The 23,341-nt window shown below is 41.5% G+C and overlaps 2 protein-coding genes and 1 long non-coding RNA gene across 3 annotated transcripts; 2 read left to right on the top strand and 1 right to left on the bottom strand.

The window, feature by feature from the left end:
• The first annotated feature begins 1,233 nt into the window (after positions 1-1,233).
• Positions 1,234-2,017, top strand: LOC117812460. Its single transcript, XR_004631222.1, has 2 exons — positions 1,234-1,389; positions 1,663-2,017. It is a non-coding gene; the product is annotated as an uncharacterized LOC117812460 (long non-coding RNA).
• A 498-nt stretch (positions 2,018-2,515) lies between these two features.
• On the bottom strand, positions 2,516-8,630 carry LOC117812647 (solute carrier family 22 member 5-like). Its single transcript, XM_034683548.1, has 3 exons — positions 8,529-8,630; positions 8,209-8,381; positions 2,516-2,616 (listed from the first exon to the last, which is right to left on the bottom strand). Exons 1-3 carry the CDS (start codon positions 8,612-8,614, stop codon positions 2,516-2,518), a joined length of 360 nt encoding a protein of 119 aa, XP_034539439.1. The 5' UTR covers positions 8,615-8,630.
• A 2,096-nt stretch (positions 8,631-10,726) lies between these two features.
• LOC117812869 (solute carrier family 22 member 4-like) lies at positions 10,727-20,626 on the top strand. The gene is given in 11 exon segments (XM_034683848.1): positions 10,727-11,149; positions 12,293-12,396; positions 12,480-12,522; positions 12,524-12,635; positions 13,105-13,276; positions 13,478-13,604; positions 16,709-16,809; positions 16,938-17,152; positions 17,550-17,732; positions 19,986-20,121; positions 20,272-20,626. Coding segments are annotated over 11 exon segments (1,680 nt in total). The 5' UTR covers positions 10,727-10,741; the 3' UTR covers positions 20,351-20,626.
• The last annotated feature ends 2,715 nt before the right edge of the window (positions 20,627-23,341 follow it).

The following is a 23,341-nucleotide window of genomic DNA, read 5'->3' on the forward strand; positions in this document are numbered from 1 at the left end:
GGTCTGGAAAGACAGATAGAGGGGAGTAAGAGAGAGAGGTGATAGTGATGAGACGAGTCGTAGAAGCTGTTGCCGCTGGAGTCCAGATCGTCCGTATCAGCTGGAGTCCAGATCGTCCACAGCAGGAGGACGTCTACGGCAGCTCAGAGGAATCTACGAGACAATGGAGCTCAGGGACTCCAGAAAGGTCTGTGGTTAGTAACTTTAATGGGACAGGCAGAGTTAAAGTAAGTGATGAAGGGGTTGGGGGGAAGAAGGTGAGCTAGGATCCCAGTGTGTCAGTGTGCCAGTTCCCCCGGCAGTCTAGGCCTATAGCAGCATGACAAAAGCTGGTCCAAGCCTGATCCAGCTTAACTATAAGCTTTATCAAAAAGGAAAGTTTGAAGCCTACTCTTAAAAGTAGAGAGGGTGTCTGCCTCCCGGACCCTGACTGGTAGATGATTCCAAAGGAGAGGGGCCTGATAACTGAAGGCTCTACCTCCCATACTACTTTTAGAGACTTTAGGTACAACTAGCAAGCCTGCATGTTGGGAGCGTAGAGTTCTAGAGGGGTAATAGGGCACTATGAGTGTGTGTTTACATTTTCTGAGAAAGTTGGTCGTCATCATTTGTGCGTAATCCTGGTCTGAGGAAGTTCTATTTTTGTTCACAGTGTAAGAACAAATTCAAGTCAGAATATATTGATGATGAATCCCAGACGGTTTAAGCACGTGTTCATGCGTACGCACTGTTAGTGAATGAGGCCCAATGTTTCCAGGATTTAGCCAGAGCCGGGGGAGAGTTGGAGATTCTCTAAAATAACAAATTAATTTTAAAAAAAAAAGATGAGCTCATATATTGATGAAGCATTTTTAAAGAAGGAGAAGGTAACAGGTTCTGTAGAGGGAACACAGTTTGACACTGCAAATTTAACATCTTTGGTTTTTAGACTATAAGTCCAACAAACTGAAGACAACAGAACGAGTATTCCATCGGTCTTCCACCTCAGCACATTCCTGATCTCCTCCGCCCACACATGCCCGGTCGCACCCATTTATATTTTATCTAATTATTATTATTAGTGGAGAAAATACAACTTAGATGCATCTCTCATTTCCTGGTTCTGATGGTTTCTCCTCCTAAAGATTGAATGGGATTTTAAGCTGCACTGCAACAACAGTTCATGCATCACTTTATTTTTGTTTGTTTAAAAAAAGTTACTTGAAGGTTTTTTTCTGACTTTCTCTCCTCTTTCTATCTTCTTCTTTCTGCAGGTCGATATTACAAAGCCCTGCCGTACATCCTGATGGGGGGGTTTGCTGTTATCGGCGCCTTCTTGTCTCTCCTGCTGCCGGAAACATTGAATAAACCTCTGCCAGAGAGCTTGGCACAAATGCAGCAGATATGCGGGTAAGATACAAAACCTATGCTTCATGTTTACAGACCAACATGTTCAACTCAGCTTTCAGATACCAGCAGTTAAAAGATCACGCCTTTCAATAAACAAACCATGCATCCTCCAAATCAGAAACCCTCTGTCCCTCCTGAGAGACCCGAGATCCGTCTCATGAGCGTGTTGCAGTAACATGTCTTACTTTGTTATTCTGCAGTTTGCTCTGTAGTTAAGAAACGTGATGTTGTTCGATGCCTCTGTCTCTAAACGTCCTCTCCATGTTCAAACAGGAGCAGAGGAAAGAAGGAAAAGGAAGCAGAGAAAGGAGGAAGCTCGGCTGATCCTCAGAGCAAAGAAACAAAGATGTAGATGGTCCCGCCCGTCATGAATGAGGTTAAATATAATCTACATGTGACGTATTTTATGATCCTCTTACATATGAAGATGTGTAGTGTAAAGTTATTTTGGTCTGTGGTCACATTTTATTCCTGTTTGTTTGTAATGATGTAAAAACTGTTGTTTGTATTTGAAAGCACCCGTCATGGAATAATGTATGTGTGTGTGTTTTTATCCTCTACTGTTGGTCCTGATTTGTTTGCATTTTACAGAAAACAATAAATTAAAGTTTGCAACAAGAAACTCAAATCCATCTGTGTGCCCACATTTCTAATATGCACATCTATGGTCTTTAATAACTTAGGTCCTCGCAGCAAACAAGGAGATACATGTGTTCTCTCTTTAAAAAAGAAATGAGTATCTGTTTGTTTTCCTTGGGGGTGCATGATAGCGCCACCCAGAGGGCATCAGAGAGAAGTCAGAGGAGAGAATGTAGCCAGGCTGATCCATCATTGCTCTGGCTTTCTGGACCAGAGGGAGCTCAAGTCCTTCAGCTGGACTCAGACTTTAACTATCTGAATTATCAGTCTGAATCTAAATACATATATGTTTTATATTTGATTTTATAGAGGAGAGGACAGTGGATAGTGTAGGAAAGAGTGGGGGAATGACATGCAGGAAATGAGCCGAAGGGTGGATTTGAACCCAGGCCACCCGCTACATGGGCGCGCAACTTAACCATCAGGCTGGAGCAGTTAGGACAAGCTCTGTAAAAGCACGTCCTGTCCCGTCCTGTCCCGTCCTGACTCAGTACATGGGGGAGCAGAAGCTGTTCCAGATGTCGTCTGTGGGGCTGAGGAAGCCTGAGCCCAGAACTGTGTACTGCGGGAGCTCGTCTAGCTCTTCGACTGTAAGACAAAGAGAGGAAACCGAGGTTGGCATCGTGCAGTTTGATACTGTTGTGCAAAGTTTGATTAAACAGGAAGTGAAATGCAGAGGCATGATGGGAGATGTAGGACTTGCCAGGTGACTGAAGGTGATGATATTTCTGACCTTTCTGTCTCTCTTAGGTCGCTTCATTTTACATATATGAAATCTAACTTTGCTAGAGTCGCCCTAAAATAACAATCAATGAGTTTGGTGTGACTTAACTTTAAGAATCAATACTAATAATGTTATATCCTTTTAATTTCAGCTAAAGCTACATGTCCTTTCTGAACGGGCTGTCCTTTATTATTCTGTTTTAGTGACGATGAGTGTTTCACTTGCAGAAACTCTCTCCTAAACTTTAACTCAAGGCTGAGGCCTGATGAGCTCTCATTAACAGAGCAGCAGCCCCACCTGCTGTTGAACTTGATGTACTGCAAGACAAAATGATATCAGGTCAAAATCTTCTCCTTACAGAGAGAGAGAGAGAGAGAGAGAGAGAGAGAGAGAGAGAGAGAGAGAGAGAGAGATATTTAAACTCTGGACTTATTATAAACTTTATTTCAGCATTTCTTTCAAAGGATGTAAAGTAGTGAAAACAGACGATCTGTGCAGGAGTGTGTGGATGATGATGGTGTTGGTTGTTACAGAGTGAAGTGCTTTATGTCAGTGTCTGTTAGATATGAGTGGAGCATACCTTACACTGTGAGGGAGCTGGGGGGGTCAGGACACAGCAGTGTTGATCCGTCCGGCTCTTCTGCAGCTGTGAAAACTCTGAGAGAGAGGGGGAGACGAGGTGATTTAGAACCTTTCAGTGATGGAGGACTTTATCTGTATGTCTGCTGCAGCTAGTTCAAGAGACGACAATCTATAAGTGACTTAAAAACAGTCCTCAAGTTCAGCATCTGAACCCTCCTGGTGTTTGCTCCTCGTCTCTTCTGGTGCTGTGACGTCTGCAGACTGAGGCAGAGTGACGGACCAGACGAGAGCTAAGTGTCTCTTTCAGGCGTTTCACAATCAAACAGCATGTGATATATGAGGTAGTTTTAAGAGAGAAAATATGTAACATCTGTTAGTTTTTATGACCCTCTGAAAGCTTTAATAAAATAAAACCTTTCAGGTCCTAAAAGGGACAAAAACTATCACTGCTTCAACCTGATCTAAGTCACACATTTCTAGATGAGCCAAGAGGAGGAGGGTGTCCAGTTTAGTGGCCTTGGGATTCCATCTCTGCTCTTTACAGATGATGTGGACCTACTGGTTTCTGACCTCCAGCTCGCACTGGGACGGTTTGCAGCTGAGTGTGAAGCAGCGGGGATGAGGATCAGCACCTCTAAGTCTGAGGCCATGGTGCTCAGTCAGAAAAGGGTGGCTTGCCCTCTCCGGGTCGGAGGGGAGTCTTTGCCCCAGGCGGAAGAGTTTAAGTATCTCGGGGTCTTGTTCAGTGAGTGAGGGGAAGAGGGAGTGTGAGATTGACAGACGGATCGGGGCGGCGTCTGCAGTGATGTGGACGCTGTACCGGTCTGTTGTGGTGAAGAGAGAGCTGAGCCAGAAGGCAAAGCTCTCAGTGTACCAGTCAATCTACGTTCCAACCCTCACCTGTGATCACGAGCTGTGGGGAGTGACCGAAAGAACAAGAGAGCGAATACAAGCGGCCGAAATGAGCTTTCTCTGCAGGGGTGTCTGGGCTCAGCCTTAGAGAGAGGGTCAGGAGCTCAGACTCAAAGTAGAGCCGCTGCTCCTCCTCATTGAGAGGAGCCAGATGAGGTGGTTCAGGCATCTGGTCAGGATGCCTCCCGGACGTCTCCTTGGGAGGTGTTTCGGGCGTGTTCGTCTGGGAGGAGACCACGAGGAAGACCCAGGACACACTGGCGAGATTATATCTCTCAGCTGGCCTGGGAACGCATCGGTATCCTCCCAGAAGAGCTGGTGGAAGTAACCGGGGAGAGGAGTGTCTGGGCTTCCCTGCTGAGACTGCTGCCCCCGCGACCCGGACCTGGATAAGTGGAAGAAGACGGATGGATAGATGGAGAAAAATGGAGAGACCAAAAACGGGGTAACGCTCACAGAGGGTCAAACAAAGAAGACTGCTGAACTGATGTCACGTCAGCTTTACTTGGATGAACTTAAACATTTGAACTATGATTCAAAACACTTCAGATTCCGTCTCTTTGTGATTGTAAGGACAGCAGGACCTGATTAAACAAACTGTCTGAACATCACATCGTCATGTTGGTGAGCTGCTGTGTGAAACACCCTGTTCACACTCAGCCGAGTTTCCAGGAACAGGTTACTGGTTCATCCCCGGGTTACACATTGAAGCAATGACTGCTCCAGTACTGTGCTGACCTCTGACCTGAGTTTGAGCCTTTTAACCCCAAAATATCTGCATCAGCAAAACCTCCAGGTTCAGGAACAGCTTCCTCCCCACAGCTTTCTCTTTGTTGAACTTCATTCCTCCCTCAGTCCACAATAACATCACACACATCTGTGATTCTCTTGATTTCTCTTTCTTTCATTAGTTTGTATTTGTTCTATCTTTTTTGTATGTGTGTGTACTTTTCAAAAGAAGAAGCTGTGATTCTCTTGATTTAGCAGCTTGTAACAGTAGTCTTCTCTCAGCCCACCGTGAATGCGTCTCTCCTCCCGGTGTTCCGGTTTTAAAAGTGACCCTGTAAACTGGAGACCTTCAGCTGAACATGTCAGTGTTTGTGTTGATTCATACATTACTTTTTCCATGTTTTTAACCGCAGGCACAACATTTTCACTTTTTTTCATGTTTTTCTGCTTTTGGAGCACAATTTCAAGTTTGAGGAAAATTTGTTTTTTCGACAGGGTCAACTTTTTTGTCAATTTTTTTTTTGTCAAATCTTTTTTTTTTCAAAAACATTTTTTGTCAAAAAAAAAATGTGTCAACATTTTTTGTCAAAATTTTTTTTTTCAAAAAATGTTTCTCCAAAAAAAAAAATTTCAAAAATTTTCTTTTCAATTTTTTTTTTTCAAAATTTTTTTTCATTTTTTTTTCTTTTTTTTTTTGTCAATTTTTTCTTTTTCCTTTTTTTTCAAATTTTTTTTTTTTCAATTTTTTTTTTTTTTTCAAATTTTTCCAAAAATCATTCACAGTCATTGTTTTTTCCATCTGTGATTCTCTTGATTTCTCTTTCTTTCATTAGTTTTTATTTGTTCTATCTTGTTTGTATGTGTGTGTACTTTTCAAAAGAAGAAGCTGTGATTCTCTTGATTTAGCAGCTTGTAACAGTAGTCTTCTCTCAGCCCACCGTGAATGCGTCTCTCCTCCCGGTGTTCCTGTTTTAAAAGTGACCCTGTAAACTGGAGACCTTCAGCTGAACATGTCAGTGTTTGTGTTGATTTATACATTACTTTTTCCATGTTTTTAACCGCAGGCACAACATCTTCACTTTTTTTCATGTTTTTCTGCTTTTGGAGCACAATTTCAAGTTTGAGGAAAATTTGTTTTTTTCGACAGGGTCAACTTTTTTGTCAATTTTTTTTTGTCAAACCTTTTTTTTTTCAAAAACATTTTTTGTCAAAAAAAAATGTTGTGAAAAAATGTCTTTTTTCAAAAAATGTTTCTTCAAAAAAAAAAAATCAAAAATTTTCTTTCAATTTTTTTTTTCAAATTTTTTTTTTTTCACTTTTTTTCTCAATTTTAATTTTTCAATTTTTTTTTTTTTTTTTTTTTTTTTCAACAAAGTCAGTCATTGTTTTTTCCATCTGTGATTCTCTTGATTTCTCTTTCTTTCATTAGTTTTTATTTGTTTGTATGTTTTTGTACTTTTCAAAAGAAGAAGCTGTGATTCTCTTGATTTAGCAGCTTGTAACAGTAGTCTTCTCTCAGCCCACCGTGAATGCATCTCTCCTCCCGGTGTTCCGGTTTTAAAAGTGACCCTGTAAACTGGAGACCTTCAGCTGAACGTGTCAGTGTTTGTGGAGTTTACACAGCTGTTGAAACACAGAGGGAGTTCCTGGGAATGCAAACTAGTTTAGTTTTTATTAAGATTTCAAAATATCCTCATCAGATATTTAATGATGGTCTAAAGACGTTTATGAGGGATGCATCCGGCTGAGAGTCTCCAGGTAACAGGGTCGCTGTTTAAACCAAAACACCACGAGGAGGCATGGTCAGAATCCCCATGAGGATGTAAGGCAGAATCTTATTATAAGTACCTGCAAACAACAAAAGAACATAAATCATAAACAATGCAGTGAGAATAGAGAATACATATCATCATTTTGTTTCTATAATCATCTTAAAACAAGCGGCAACCTCCGGTCTTAAAATATGAAGAAGTGCTAAAACTGCAGTTCCTCAAGTGTCCACTAGAGGCTGGCTGCAGAAACACAGGAAACCACATACACACCCATTCAAAGAAGACGATCTTTACAGCAGAAATAAACATGTTTACAGCCTGGTTCAAAAAACAGTTTAGGTCTGAATATCTCATGTCTCTATCAGCACACACTGTACGGGGGGAATTTATTATAACTCGTTAATATTAAAGATATTAAACGTACATGTTTTGCCCAAATAAGGGCGTGGCTGACTTGATTGACAGGCAGGAACACTGTAGCTGTTAGCGAGGAGGCTAAAGGCTGATTTATACTTCTGCGTCGCGGACATGAGCACCACATACTTGTGCGTCGATGTGTCCGTGTCTCGCAGCAATTCCCCTCCTAAACTCTTGAGGGCAGTGTGGTCTCTCTGATAGCCGGTCGGCTGCTTCCGGCCCCGCTTCGATCTCTGTTTCCTTTTCCACAGAGATTCAGAGCGTGTTGTGTTAATCTACAGCTGATACATGTTGCTGTTTATCATACAGACATGATTACATGAAGAATAGAGAGGAGGAGAGGAAATGCACAGACGATGAGAAGTGCTGTAAATGCGGGAAATGCAATGCCGCCGAGTGGACCAATCACAGGGCTTGCAGTCCGCGTCGATTTTATGCATAGTTACATTTTGGAGGAGGTGCACGTCAGCTACGTGCGTAGGCCTCTGCGTAGGTACGGGAGTTATGCGGACCCCCGGCGTAGGCTACGCCGTCGATTTGATGCAGAAGTATAAATCAGGCTTAAAGCCCGCCTCTTTGCCTCACACTAGCTTGACAGAAGATAGGTTGAGTTCAGAGTTTCCAATATGACAGAGAGAGACAAGCAGAATCCATCCCTTCCTTCATTTGAAAGTGTGACCTAATTGTTGTTCGTTACTTTCGCTGCTTTGGCTCAAAGTCTGATGTGCCCTCAAAGACCTGACTGGATCTGGACTTCATACTCAGCAGCAGGAACGTGCAGCAGCTGTGATGAAACTGCCATAACTACAACTTTGCACAACTCAGCAGCTTGCACAACGCCTCTTACAGCTTTCCTTCAAAAAACAGCCTTTCAGACACTTTGAGAGAGGCTTTAAATCAGGTCACCAGATAAGCAGGGTCTCTAATAAAGACTGACCGTGCAGGGAAAAGAACAAGGTTTACAACCGGACATGGGTCCCATGTGTCAGAAATGCTCTTTTCTTTTTTAACCTAAAGTCTTATCTTATCTGCTGATGAGGGGACGTTCCTTCCATGTGCAGAAAACAGCTCGTCTTGGACATTTCTTCAGCAGCACAGTTGAAACCACGTACGCAGGAACCTCCGAAGCAGCCGACAGGAAGCAGTTCATGAAGGGGTCGCCGCTCAGGTTGGAGGTGTTCAGGGACAAACCGAAGTACCCGATGTTGATCGCCATCCTGAGAAGAACAGAAACTTTGATTAAAGACTCATCGTCACCACATCAGAGGAGTGTGAGGGGCACTTCAATGATTCTCTGATTAAACAGGAGTGAAAAAGTCCCTTCACTCATTGTTTCAATCATTAGAGAGAAATGATCCACTCACCATAAAACCAGACACATCAGAGTGATGCATCTGATGTTACGAGACTTCAGGATATCCAGCATGGTGTACGTCTTTGTGGGAGGCATCGCCTGAAAAACATCAAACAAGAGAAATCATTGACTCAGGATCAACAGACAGCTCTCTCTTCTTCTCCTTCAACAACAACCACTCTCTTCTTCTCCTTCAACAACAACCACTCTCTCTTCTTCTCCTTCAACAACAACCACTCTCTCTTCTTCTCCTTCAACAACCACTCTCTCTTCTTCTCCTTCAACAACAACCACTCTCTCTTCTTCTCCTTCAACAACAACCACTCTCTTCTTCTCCTTCAACAACAACCACTCTCTCTTCTTCTCCTTCAACAACAACCACTCTCTCTTCTTCTCCTTCAACAACCACTCTCTCTTCTTCTCCTTCAACAACCACTCTCTCCTTCTTCTCCTTCAACAACAACCACTCTCTCGTCTTCTCCTTCAACAACAACCACTCTCTCTTCTTCTCCTTCAACAACCACTCTCTCTTCTTCTCCTTCAACAACCACTCTCTCCTTCTTCTCCTTCAACAACAACCACTCTCTCGTCTTCTCCTTCAACAACAACCACTCTCTCTTCTTCTCCTTCAACAACCACTCTCTCTTCTTCTCCTTCAACAACAACCACTCTCTCTTCTTCTCCTTCAACAACAACCACTCTCTTCTTCTCCTTCAACAACAACCACTCTCTCTTCTTCTCCTTCAACAACAACCACTCTCTCTTCTTCTCCTTCAACAACCACTCTCTCTTCTTCTCCTTCAACAACCACTCTCTCCTTCTTCTCCTTCAACAACAACCACTCTCTCTTCTTCTCCTTTAACAACAACTGCTCTCTCTTCTTCTCCTTCAACAACAACAACCACTCTCTCCTTCTTCTCCTTCAACAACAACCGCTCTCTCTTCTTCTTCTTCAACAACAACATCAACCGCTCTCTCTTCTTCTCCTTCAACAACAATCGCTCTCTCTTCTTCCCCTTCAACAACAACCGCTCTCTCTTCTTCTCCTTCAACAACAACCGCTCTCTCTTCTTCTCCTTCAACAACATCCTTACATACGAGATCAGCTGTTAGCAGCCCGTAGCATGTCGATGCTAATCGATGCTAGGCCTGATGTTCCCTGCGAGCTGAGGAGAAGGAGGCAAGGACGACATGCTGGTACTGAGGTGCAAGCTAAGAAAAGACGACATGGACTTGTCCTTCCACCCACCGTTATGGGGACTGTAAGATCTATCTACGATAAGGTGGACGAGCTAACCCAGCACCAGAGTAGCATCATGCTAACAGAGCTAACACTGGACACGAACGCCACATTGGAAGGATTTCACCTGCTGTGAGCGGACAGGATACAGGAGAGCCAGACTGAACTAACTGGTGAAGAAGGCCAGCTCAGTCCTGGACCCTGTGGAGGTGGTGGCTGACAGGAGGATTATGGCCAAGCTGTCGTCTCTGATGGACATTTCTTTCCTTTATATATTCTTGTTAAATTCTTGTTCTGTACACCTTCTAGTTTGCTGCTGTAACTCCATGAATTTCCCTGTTGTGGGACGAATAAAGGAGGATCTTATCTTATCTTCTGCACATATAAATTCAAATATTGTTCCTCCTTCTTTTTTACCTCTATGCTCTAAAATAAAGACATCAAAGTTGGAGTTGGAACATTCAGGAACATGACTTCAGACTAAATGACTCATTAGTTTGGCTTCTGTAACTCAGACTTCCTCTGGGCACAGACTGAATATGATTTCAGTGAAGGTGTCATAACGACTTTATCTAGAAACTATCTGGAATCAATGGTTTACCTCTGTCTGAAAATCATTAACTCCTCGTCTGAGAAATCTTTGAATAATGTGTCATTACCTCTCAGCTGGTTTTGATAATTCACTCTTCTTATAGAGTTTGATGGGATCACATGGATCTACAGAGGAGGCATTAGAAGAGTTTTTAAAGGAGAGAGTAAGTTGTGCATGAACTACAGCGGTGTGAAGCTGCTTGTGTGTAATTGTGTAACTTCCCAGGTCAGGTGAAGCTGGCATATAAGACAGCTTTATCCCTCACACGGGTCAGATGCCTGCCTCAGAGCAGCAGACCACGTTCTCTCTCGTACCTTGTAATGAGGGCAAAGTGTCTGCTGGACTTCTTCTTCTGTTCCTTCCTTTTTTGAAGTGAGGTTTTTTTGTGAGAATGGGCAGCTCGAAGGTGAGAGACTACGACAGCATCACATCCTTCCTCGGATCTTGGGGACCTTTTCAATTAAAGATTTTTTTAGCACTGGCCATCAGCATCCTCCCCAATGGAATCTCTGGGATCTACATCGTATTTGTGGGTGCTGTTCCTCCTCATCGGTGCTTTATCCCTGACAACATCAACATCAATGAGCTGTGGAGAAATGTCACCATCCCTTTGGAGACTGTGAACGGTGTTGAGCAGCACAGCTCATGCTCCAGGCTGAACCTGGAGATTGTCGGTCACTACTCTCAAAGCGGTAAAATCCCAAATGTAGACGTGAACGTGAGTGAGATTCCTCTGGAGAGCTGTGTGGACGGATGGACTTACAGCAAAGACACCTACCAGTCAACCATCGTCACAGACGTAAGTCATCAGTCATCTGTGTTTGATAAATTCAACTCAACTCAACTTCATTAATATATCACCTTTAATACAGTCAAGCATGCAGCACAAGGTGCTTCACAAAGAATAGAGAGACAGAAACTACAAATCATAAAAATAATTTAAAATAAGAGAAATATCAAAAAATAAAATAAATCATTATAATAAAATAAATGAATAAGATAAATGTAAGGAAATAAAATAAAATATTTACAGTAAAATCAATAAAAAGTAAAGAAAATAAGAGAAATATAAAAAAATAAAAATAAAACATTATAATAAAATAAATAAATAAGTCAAATTTCAAAAAATACAATAAAATCATTATAATAAAATCAATCAATAAATATGATAAATCTAAGGAAAAAAATATAATCTTTACAATAAAACCAATAAAATAATTACTCGTCCCACAACAAGGAAATTCAAGTGTTGCAGTAACAGAGTAGACGGTTTCAAAAGAAATATATTAAGCAAACAATAAATTAACAATAATTAAAAAGATATTAGCAATTCAAATTCAAATCTAAATTAAAGAGGTAAAAAATAAGCATATCTTAAAAACAATTAAAGTAAGTATTAAAATAAGAGTAAATGAAATAAAATCAGATGAATACCAAAACAATAAATATATCAAAGTAAGATAGAGTAAAATAAAATAGGTAAAAATGATTCCAGAAAAAGAGTCTTAATGGTAATAATGCAGTCCAGGGCTAATAGGACATTTTTCCAAGTTAGAAACCAGAATAACAAGGTGAGTGTTAAGTTTAGTTCCAAAAACACCATAAATATCTGTCAAAGACATTTTTTTTCTATTTACAAAAGCGCTTAAAAACATTAACACCTCTTAAGATTGTTATCAAAACACAAAAACATGATATAAAAGTACTCCGGCTCCAACAATCAACATTTAAAGGAGAGAGAAAATATCAGAAAATTAGATATATGCCTAAAAATATCTCCAATAAATGAATAAAAGTCTACAGAATAAAACCACAATATAATATAAATATGTGCAAATATCACAACATCTTGTTTAGCTCAGCTGTTTGTGTTCCTCTTTGTTCTGCACCTTGAGAGAATTCCTCTCCAGAAACATAGTGAGACCCTCTGTTGGTGTTGCAGTGGGACCTGGTGTGTGATGAGGCTTACAAAGTTCCTCTGGCCACCTCCATCCATTACGTGGGAGTCCTAATCGGAGCGTTCCTCTCCGGTCAGATGTCTGACAGGTCAGTGCTTCACACAAGGTGATGTCTGACTTTGTAACGGTCTCGTTCTCTCAGTGATGAAACATGTTCTCTGTATTTCTCAGGTATGGAAGGAAGCCGGCGCTCTTCCTCATGATGGCTCTGCAGACTGTTGCAGTTGACGGCACAAATATTCGCCCCAAGCTGGGAGATCTTCACCTTCATCTTCTTCTTTGTGGGTGCAGGAGGATACTCCAACGTCACCATCGCATTCGTGCTGGGTATGTTGTTTTTACTAAGATTCCATGCATTGAAATAAATGTTAACCAATCTATATTTATAAAGCGCCAAATCCCAACAAACATTCTCCTCAGACTCTTTCCAAACAGAGCAGGTCTAGACCAGACTCTAAGTACTCTCCGTACGAGGAGAGAGAGGGAAAGACAGGATCCCAGTGTGTCAGTCTAGGGCCTATAGCAGCATAACTAAGACCTGGTCCAAGCCTGATCCAGCTCTAACTATAAGCTTTATCAAAAAGGAAAGTTTGAAGCCTACTCTTAAAAGTAGAGAGGGTGTCTGCCTCCCGGACCCTGACTGGTAGATGATTCCAAAGGAGAGGGGCCTGATAACTGAAGGCTCTGCCTCCAAAGATTAAATGTGTAGTGTAGCACAATATTCAGTGTTTCAATAAGAAGCATGAATCTTGTCCCTCCTGTTTATTTGTTAAGTCTTCTTTTATCACACCAACAGGTTCAGAAATTTTAAGCGCAACGTCCAGAGTGGTCTTCTGCACCCTTGGGGTTTTCATGAGCTCTGCTGTGGGCTACATGATGTCCCCAGGTATAGCGTACTACCTGCGGCATTGGGAGACGCTCACAACGGCCATGGCTGTCTCAAACGTGATCTACCTCCCTCTGTGGTGGTAAGAATATTTAAATATTGACTTCACCTTTTACAGTACCCACTGAACATGAGTGGGAAGATCCTGGAGGCAGACTTCTGTTTTAACATATTTGGATATGATGGTATACTAAACCAGGCTCACTCATAGTTTGGTGCTCTTGCTCCTGTGTCTCTCTGAGAGTCTTCTTTTAAAGGTTTGTATGTTTTTCTAAACGTCCAGGACCGTCCCAGAGTCTCCTCGCTGGCTCTTCTATCAGGGCAGAGTGAAGGAGGCTGAAGCCATCCTGAGGGAAGCCGCCAAGACAAACAAGGTTGAGGCTCCAGAGGACATTTTTACAGCTGCTGAGGTAAGATTTCAGTTTTATGATCAACATGTTGTAAAGATTGAACACGTGCAACTCAGCTCAGAGCGCACATGCACAGGTGACAGGTTCATTCAGATGATGCAGCACAGAGCAGGTTTTATACTTTATGTTTTTGGATTTGTATATTTTCATATTTTATATTAATATATTTTATATTTATGTTTTTATTTTTTATATTTTCATATTTTGAATTTTTATATGATATATTATCATATTTTAATATTTAATGATTTAATATTTATTTTTTATATTTTTATATTTAATATCTTATATTTTATGATTTTAATTTTTTGTATTTTATTTTGTATTTTTTATAATTTTATATTTTGTATTTTTAATATTTAATATTTTAAATTGTTACATTTTTATAGATTTTTAATGTTTCTTAATTTATATTTTATATTGTGATATTTATGTTTTTGTATTTTATTTTTTATATTTTAATATTTCTGGTCTTTTGATTGCTTTAATATTTTTTATTGTTTTTTTGTATTATTCTTTCAACATTATTTTATTTCCTGTTAAATGTAACATCAGAGAGAAACTTCCTGGGATATATTTGAACTCTCCTTCCTGATCTCCTGCAGAAAACATGAGGAAAGGGAAATAAATAAGGAGAGCCAAACTGCTTTTAAGTGCTCTGCAGTCACCGGGGATTTGTCCATCCATTATCTTGGGGCTGGAGCCTATCCCAGCTGGCTTCAGGGGGGAGGCAGGGTACACCCTGGACAGGTGGTCGTCAACCTATCACAGGGCTAACACAGAGAGACAGACAACACCCTGGATTTGTTCCAATAAAACTGTTCTCAGATTTGCAGAATTTGCAAAAAACCCAAAGTTGAATTATCGCCACAAAGCTGCACAAAAGATTCAGCTTAGTCAGAACAGTCAGGCCTACACATGCATGAAGAGCTCTCTAAGAAACCAACAATAATGCTAACTTTGCAAATTTGAATGGAGCCATCAGAGGCACCGCCTGCATCAGCACACATCTCACTGCACATGCTCACTACAGGTGGAGGATACACATGACTGCACACTTTATGGGAGCAGATACACAGAACTGCCTCGAATAAAGGAGTATCTTATCTCTATCTTATCTTATCCAAACAGAGTGTGTGAAAGCTCGCTTTTAAAACACATTATGCAACTTTTTGAGGTGGTACACTTTATTGTTTGGGATCCTGCATGTGTGACCTGTAGGAGAATTTAGCCAGAAGTCTTCACAGGGGAGATAAGAAGAGGGACTGTCCTGTGTTTGGTGAGATAGACGGGGTCAGGTGGTGTTAAAATAATCTCATGTTTATGGATAGATAGTTTTCACAATGAGGTCATGAGCTAAAAATAGCTGTGAGATCTTCTCATCATGGTTTGTGTTATTTAAATAAAACTCCTGGATGTTGTAGGTTAAATTAAATAAAAGAGGAGATCAGAAACTGAGTCCCAGGTTTCCTCACTAATCAGCTGATATTAGGAGCAGCTGAGACGGTCTCTCTCAGCAGGTGGTCATCACCTGAGGGAGGTTATATGAGGAGGTGGAGGTCTCCTGCTTCAGTTTGGTTTCCTGCTCTCCAGAAAGTCAACACCTTCAGTTGGCTTTCTGTCTCCTCACTTAGATGAAAATCTGAACTTAGGTTGACATCTCATTCTGCTCATCAGTCCTTTATTTACCCCCCATCAGAGACTCCTCTTCTCTGGAGCATCACACCTCCACCGACACCTTCAGGAAACACAACTTTGTCTGAGCCTCAATCTCCACCCTGAACCCTGAACCCTGAACCCTGAACCCTGAACCCTGAGCCCTTGTTGTCATAACTGACATTTCTTGTGCAGTGATTGCGTGCACGAGGCTGTAAGGGCTCAAAACTGTAAAACCGGGGATAAGAGAGCTCTTTATGACTCCTCCTGTAACCTGCATGACGTCATGTAGCTCACCTTGACATCATACCCACAAAACTGCTTAAGAAGGTTATAGAGTCAACTGGCCCATCTTTGCTCTCTATAATAAATAACTCCCTAATGTTTTGTCTTGTCCCTACCTACTCCAAACATGCAGCTGTTCAACCACTCTGAAAAAACACTAACCTGGATCCCTCTCTCCACCAAAACTACAGGCCAATATCAAAGTTACCTTTATCCCTAAGGTCTTAGAGAAAGTGGTTGCTAACCAGCTCACATCTGCTCCAGATGAGCATGACATTTCAGAAACCGCTCTCCTTAGGGTCACTAATGACTTGTTGATGCAGGCTGATGCAGGAGAGTGTTTTGTACTGGTCCTGTTGGACCTTAGTGCAGCGTTTGACACTGTGGAGCATAGTGTTTTAATTCAGAGGCTTAGACAGTGGGTGGGTGTCTCTGGGACAGCTTTAGACTGGTTTTCCTCATATCTTTCTGGAAGAACTTTTTCATATGTCTCATCAGTGGAAAACCTGTCCTGTGGTGTCCCACAAGGTTCTGTCCTTGGCCCCCTGTTGTTTCCTCTTTATCTGCTCCCCCTGGGGTATCTTATAAGAACTTTTAAAGACTTATCACTTCTATGCTGAAGACATTCAGCTGTACTTGCCTTTTAAACCCAACATTGTCTCCAAGTTGTCTATCCTGCTTGATTGTGTGGACTGTATAAAGCGTTGGATGGCAGAGGATTACCTTCAGGTGAATTCAGATAAGACTGAAGTTCTTATCTCAGCTCCTGATCGTGTTTTTCCTGAGGTGAAGAGAAATATCTCCAAACTCAGAGCTTTAGTCTCCACAGCTTTTGTGTCATCTCACCTGGATTATTGTAATTCTCTCTTTACATGTCTTAGCAATGCATCCTTGAACCGCCTACAAGTGGTCCAACATGCTGCTGCTAAACTGTTGACCAAATCATCTAGGAGATCTCATGTTACACCGATCCTCCTTTCTTTGCACTGGCTTCCAGTTAAATGTAGGATCCAGTTTAAAGTTCTTGTTGTTGTGTAGACCGCTAGGCCAACAGCACCCCGACTCCGTTCTTTAAGGAGGATTTCAGTGACCATAAAAAACGGTGTGATCTCTAAAAACTCTTGACTCCTGACATTGTTTTAATGATGCCTCTTTTTTTCCAGATTGAAGATGTTCTCGCTTTGAAGGAAAAGAACTACAACATCACAGTTCTCCTCTACAACTGCTCTGCGTTCTCTCTCACCATACTGTGCTCCCTCCTGTGGTGAGTCACCGTTTCCTCACCACTTATTAAACGTACAGAGATGATAGAGCTTCTAATGATTGCATGTTTCTGCACAGCTCGTCTCTTAGCGCCTCCTGTCCTGTGTCTTGTTTTAAATGTCTCTGCAGGATCATCATCACCATGAGCTACTTCGCTCTGACCCTCAACACGTCCAACCTGCACGGCGACCCTTATTTAAACTGCTTCCTGTCCGCTTCTACAGAAGTGCCGGCTTACTTGATCGCTCTCTTGCTGCTGAAGTTTTGTCCCAGGCGCTTCTGTCAGTCCTCCACACTGATGCTGGGAGGTGTTATGATCCTCTGTGTTAACATCATCCCGATAGGTAACTTACACACGCTGTGGATCAGACCGTAGATCTTTGGACACGTCTGAAGGAAGAGTTTACATCATGGTGGACACTCAAGGTCACCTGACACATACAAAGAAACAGACTTAATATCAGAGGAAACAGTCAGTGATAGAACAAACAATATACCAAATATATAAAATGCAATAAAATGTGCATGTGATGTGATCACAGTGAATATGCACGTCATAAAAGGAGAGTTTTTAGGAGGGATTTGAAACTGGGAGGAGAGTCTGAGTTTGGATGGTTTTGGGTAAAGAGATCCAGAGACGGAGGGCTGCACGGCTGAATGCTCCAGATCCCATGGAGGTCAAACGAGCATGAGGAGCATGAAGGACGAGGATCTGTAAATAAACTTGTGTTTATCTGGTAGGTCTGCCGGCTGTGTCCGTGACTCTGGAGATGTTCGGGAAGTTCGGCATGACGTCTGCTTTCTGTATCGTGTACGCCGTCACATCGGAGCACTTCCCCACGTTCATCAGAAACACAGCGATGGGCTGTTGTTCCATGGCGGCTCGCATCGGGAACATCGTCTCCCCCTTCGTCATTTATCTCGGTGAGTACATGAAGCTCAGTGTTTCCAGGATTTAGACAGAGCCGGGGGAGAGTTGGAGATTCTCTAAAATAACAAATTCATTGTTTTAAAAAAGATGAGCTCATATATTGATGAAGCATTTTTAAGGAAGGAGAAGGTAACAGGTTCTAAAGAGGGAACACAGTTTGACACTTCAAATGTAACATCTTTGGTTTTTAGACTATAGGTCCAACAAACTGAAGACAACAGAGCGAGTATTCCATCAAGGTTGTTATTCTTTTTTTATAGGCAGCATCACTGACAGGATTTCATTATTTATTGTTCATTATAATATATCTGTAAAGCACTTTGTAACCCTGTTCTGAAAAGTTCAATATAAATAAAGATTATTAGTTGTTGTCTTTTTTAGGGATGGGCGATATTGACTTAAAAATGTAATATCAGGAATTATCAGTATCAGGTTTTTATAACCGATGTTTGTTCAGTAGGCTTTAGTAATTCTGAGTCTGCATGAACACAGCATGGGACGTTTACAAGTGCGCGCTTGATGACGTAAAACAACAACGACAACACGCTAGACTCGTGGGCTGCTAACCGTGGCTAACGAGCTAGCTCGCCCGGTGCATGAGATGTCTGTGGTTTGGAACTGTTTCGACGTGTCACCTATGAATCCTAAATTTTCAATGACTGCAGAGCGTTGGTTATGTGAGGAGGAAACAAGGCGTCTTCCTTTAATACATCAGATTTGATCTCCCATCTTGTTTTTATTATTTAGAGAGAGCAGGGCGATGGAGCCCAGTTTATAATTGAAGGATTGTATTATTTGCCAAGTTATGGTCGTTTCCTCATTCATTGAACTTGGAATAAAAGAGGAGTATGTTTGTTCACTACTCTGGACTGAAGAGATGCATCTCTAAAATCTCTAAAAAATAATAAATATGGCAGTGCCATGTTGGCAATTTTTTCAATACTTTAAAGGTGACATATCACACTTTTTTCATCAACATATATTGGTCTAAGAGGTCCCCAAAACATGTCTTTAAAGTTTATGCTCAAAAAAACACTTTGAAATCAGATTCTGGTCTGCCTGAAAAACCATCTTCTTCAGTCCTCCTCAGAACAGTCTGTTTTCCCTCTGACCACGCCCCCTCAGGAAGTGGGTGTGGCCTCGGCTGTCCAGCATGTTGATCTAATGTTTACATGTTGGCTGAATATACACGGCTGCTCACAGACCCGCGTAACTTCAACCCTCTGAATCTGATCCAGAATCTGATCCTGACGGAGAGGCGCCTGCAGCAGGACCTTTCTGAACCATTGGTCACAGATTTAGTGTTTCTTGTTGTTTTATTTGTCAGTATGTCGACGTGTGTCTTGGTACACAGCTACCAACATGTAGCTATGTGGCTATGCTAACTAGCGCTAGCACTTATCCATGATAAATAAAAATCATCCACTAGATCTTCAAATCTGCAGACGTGGGGAGTAAAACCGACCTTTGTGTTTATTAAGACAGCCTCCAACTAGCATGCCTCCCTCCTAAGCTCCTTGTTAGCACACACGTGTGCAGGGAATGAAAAACGGAGGAGGGGTTGAGTTGTATTTTATACAGTCTATGGGCTGAACAAGCTCCGAGCTCTGACTTCCTGTTACAGACCGGATGGCGTTGTGACGTATGAAAAACACTGAAAACTGAAACGGCTGGTTTCACACACATTTACAGAAAGGTGGAGAAATCAGAACAGGGGCAGAATGGAGTCTTTGACTTTTCAGGGGGTTTGTAGACAGGGACACAGATTTCAGGGAGAGAACCATTAAAAAGTCCATTTTGCATGATATGTCACCTTTAAGTTGAAGTTGTTCTCTTGTTTTGCACAAACAGTGTGTACATTTGGAAAGCCATGTTGCATTTATGTATGCATCCAGTGGGGCAGAACAATACAATTAGGCATGATGTGTTGATTCCACAATAGGAGATATGATATGTCGTTACCAAACAGTTTGGGTTTAAAAAGCCTGAATATATCGGTATCGGAAATTAAGAGTTGGACGATATCAAATTTTTTTAATTTAACTTTTATTTAACCAGGTGAGTCATTAAGAACAAATTCTTATTTACAGTGACGACCTGGTTCTGATGGTTTCTCCTCCTAAAGATTTAATGGGATTTTAAGCTGCACTGCAACAACAGCTCATGCATCATTTTTGTTTTGTTATAAATAATTACTCAAGTTTTTTCTGACTTTCTCTCCTCATTCTATCTTCTTCTTTCTGCAGGTCAATATTACAAAGCCCTGCCGTACATCCTGATGGGAGGGTTTGCTGTTATCGGCGCCTTCTTGTCTCTCCTGCTGCCGGAAACATTGAATAAACCTCTGCCAGAGAGCTTGGCACAAATGCAGCAGATATGCGGGTAAGATATAAAACCTACGCTTCATGTTTACAGACCAACATGTTCAACTCAGCTTTCAGATACCAGCAGTTAGAAGATCACGCCTTTCAATAAACAAACCATGCATCCTCCAAATCTCTGTCTCTAAACGTCCTCTCCATGTTCAAACAGGAGCAGAGGAAAGAAGGAAAAGGAAGCAGAGAAAGGAGGAAGCTCGGCTGATCCTCAGAGCAAAGAAACAAAGATGTAGATGCTCCCGTCCGTCGTGAATGAGGTTAAATATAATCTACATGTGACGTATTTTATGATCCTCTTACATATGAAGATGTTTAGTGTAAAGTTATTTTGGTCTGTGGTCACATTTTATTCCTGTTTGTTTGTAATGATGTAAAAACTGTTGTTTGTATTTGAAAGCACCCGTCATGGAATAATGTATGTGTGTGTGTTTTTATCCTCTACTGTTGGTCCTGATTTGTTTGCATTTTACAGAAAACAATACATTAAAGTTTGCAACAAGAAACTAAAATCCATCTGTGTGTCCACATTTCTAATATGCACATCTATGGTCTTTAATAACTTAAGTCCTCGCAGTATGATCTCAAACACGGAGCTACATGTGTTCTCTCTTTAAAAGAATCTGAAATGATTAGATTTTTACAGAACAGAGAGAGATACAGACAGAATGTGTCAGTTTCATTGGATAGATGGATTAAATATGCATTTCTGTGTTGTTCTTAATGACCACTAGAGATGGAATAGAGCACCTCGATCTGCATCAGGCATGCTGACTCGTACGGTGGCAGGGAGGTATGATGAAAATCTACAAAGGATGAAACACTTTCACATAAATACATTTACAAACGACAGATTCTACCAGGAAAGGAATGAACCATAAGCGTTTCTAGACCATTTTGGGGGGTGCTGAAGCCCCTCTAAATAGAATCCCAGCACCCCTAAAACTTGAGAGATTTTTTAATTTTTTCTACTGTTTGTCCTTTTTAACAAACTAGACAAGTTTCAAAACCATACAGTACTTAGTTGAAGTGTAACATTTTAACAACAAATATACAGCAGCTCCACCAGGGAGCTGGTTTACTCCAGAAACATACACACTGTTATATATGTTGAGGAGCTGCTGTATAATAATAATAATAATAATGAATTTTATTTATCACACACTTTACATTTGGAGCAAATCTCAAAGTGCTACAGGGCACAATAAAAGGGCAGTAAGAATAAAAACAGGGTTAAAAACAAACAGTAAAATGCAGGCACTTGTTAAAAGCATTTGTTAAAAGCACTGTGGAAGGTCAGATAAAACTATGGAAAAAAACAGGAAAATAAAACAACTAGGAAAAAGCCCTCTGAAATAGGAACGTTTTTAGTCCCTTCTTAAAGGAGTCAATAGTCTGTGGTGCTCTCAGGTGGTCAGGGAGAGCATTCCACAATTGCGGGGCAGCGGATGAAAAAGCCCGGTCTCCCATAGTGCGGAGTCTGGTGCGGGGGCAATGGAGGCGGTTGGTGCTGGTGGAACGGAGGGTTCTTGTGGTGGTTTGTGGGTGTAGCAGTTCCTTCACAGTCCTTCCAGGATTTCGCGGGATCTTTTTGTGATTGTTGCGTCCCCAAAAAGCCTGATTTCGCGACAGCTTTTTGAAAAAATTGCGGTGAAAGTTGCGATTTTGTTTTGCTTTTTTCCCCCAATAACATCTCAGGGGTAAGTAAATATGCTAAATTACAGTTGTTTTTCGAAAACATTCTTGATGTGACTGTGATGGAATTCAGCAACAAACTGGACACTGGACACAGAAGACTCAGGAGACTCTGATGGCTTACGTTGAAATAGTTTATGTAGAACTTGGCCAAGGAGAAATAACATAACAGAACACAGGCAGGAGAGTGCAATGCAATGCCAAGTCAGTTCTGACAGACAAAACCCATGGCATGGTATTTATTCCCTCTGAAGACGACACTAAAGTTAGATAACCATGTTTGGAAAATAGGAACACAACAAGTAGGAAGAAGACCTGTGCTCTAGTTCTGGAGACAGTAAGTCGGCCATAACACATAGATAAAGACAGGAGCAGGGGGAGAGACCTTGACTACTACCCTGACACGATCTCGCCCGTAACAGATGACATAGGAATCAAGTTACTCTAAACATGACATTTAGACTGAAAGAATACAATAGTTAAACATTCTTATATACATATATATAAGACTATGAAAATTCCACGACAGTGACCACTGTGATTGTATTTTGATTCTCTTGTTTCACAGAAAAATGCCATGAAAGGACTGTATTGCACATTTACGACGGTCCCTGAATGCACCTCGCAGCGACAGAGGCACTTGACAGTCAGTTCACGGCACTCTGAAATGCATCTGCATCTTTGATGACGAGGAGTTGATCAAAACTTACTAAATGTGTCTGATGTTTCAACAAACTGGATTAAATCAAGCTGTAGACGCAGAGATTTTTACGGTAATCGCGGCAACAACGTCAAACGTCAAATATTAAACAGACGTCTCTGGTTGTGTTTTTGTCACTAACACACACCGGGGGGTAAAAATCCTCAATGAAGATGAGACAGATGCATGGAGGTGAGGAGAGCTGGTTCATAAAGCACACCTGCTGCAGGTAGAGACCAAGCTAACACTGAGCCCCTCAATCTATAAATAACAACGTTGTCATGGTCACTTGTCCTGCCTGCTGTCCCCTCTCTTCCCCCGTTCTCTGTGTGTGTTTTATTGTTGAAAAGTGCTGATCAAGTGAGGACTTATGTTTATGTTCCTAGGAAGTGAAATTGATGATGAAACCGATGACGTACAGGGGCTGAGGTTGATTTAATTGGTCAAATTTGCGGGAAAGTTGCGCTGATTGTATAAAATTGTAGGGCCGCGAAAAAATCACGCTGATTGGTTGAATTTGCGTTGATAGTTGCGATCGCGAAATCGCAACTTCCTGGAGGGACTGCCTTCAGATATGTGGGGGCGTGTCCATGGATGCACTGATGTGTGAGTAGAGAGATTTTGAATTCGATTCTGTATGAGACAGGGAGCCAGTGGAGTGAATGTAGGATGGGTGTAATGTGGTCGTGTTTACACACTCTCATCAGGACCCTGGCTGCGCAGTTCTGGATGAACTGCAGTTTATGAAGGCTTTTGCCAGGGATCCCGATGAGAAGTGCGTTGCAGTAATCAATCCTGGAGGAGACAAAGGCATGGACCAGCTTTTCTGCAT

This window comes from Notolabrus celidotus, chromosome 5 (genome assembly GCF_009762535.1).
Source record: "Notolabrus celidotus isolate fNotCel1 chromosome 5, fNotCel1.pri, whole genome shotgun sequence".
NCBI classification, from domain to species: domain Eukaryota; kingdom Metazoa; phylum Chordata; class Actinopteri; order Labriformes; family Labridae; genus Notolabrus; species Notolabrus celidotus.

What these genes read in the sequence shown, in the direction of transcription:
- LOC117812647 (XM_034683548.1), bottom strand. Translation starts at nt 8,614, where the DNA reads ATGCCTCCCACAAAGACGTACACCATGCTGGATATCCTGAAGTCTCGT. An exon ending in CTGATGTGTCTGGTTTTATG is followed by an intron (nt 8,382 to 8,528) that starts GTGAGTGGATCA and finishes TGTTCTTCTCAG; the next exon opens with GATGGCGATCAACATCGGGT. An exon ending in TTTCTGCACATGGAAGGAAC is followed by an intron (nt 2,617 to 8,208) that starts GTCCCCTCATCA and finishes TTTGTCTTACAG; the next exon opens with TCGAAGAGCTAGACGAGCTC.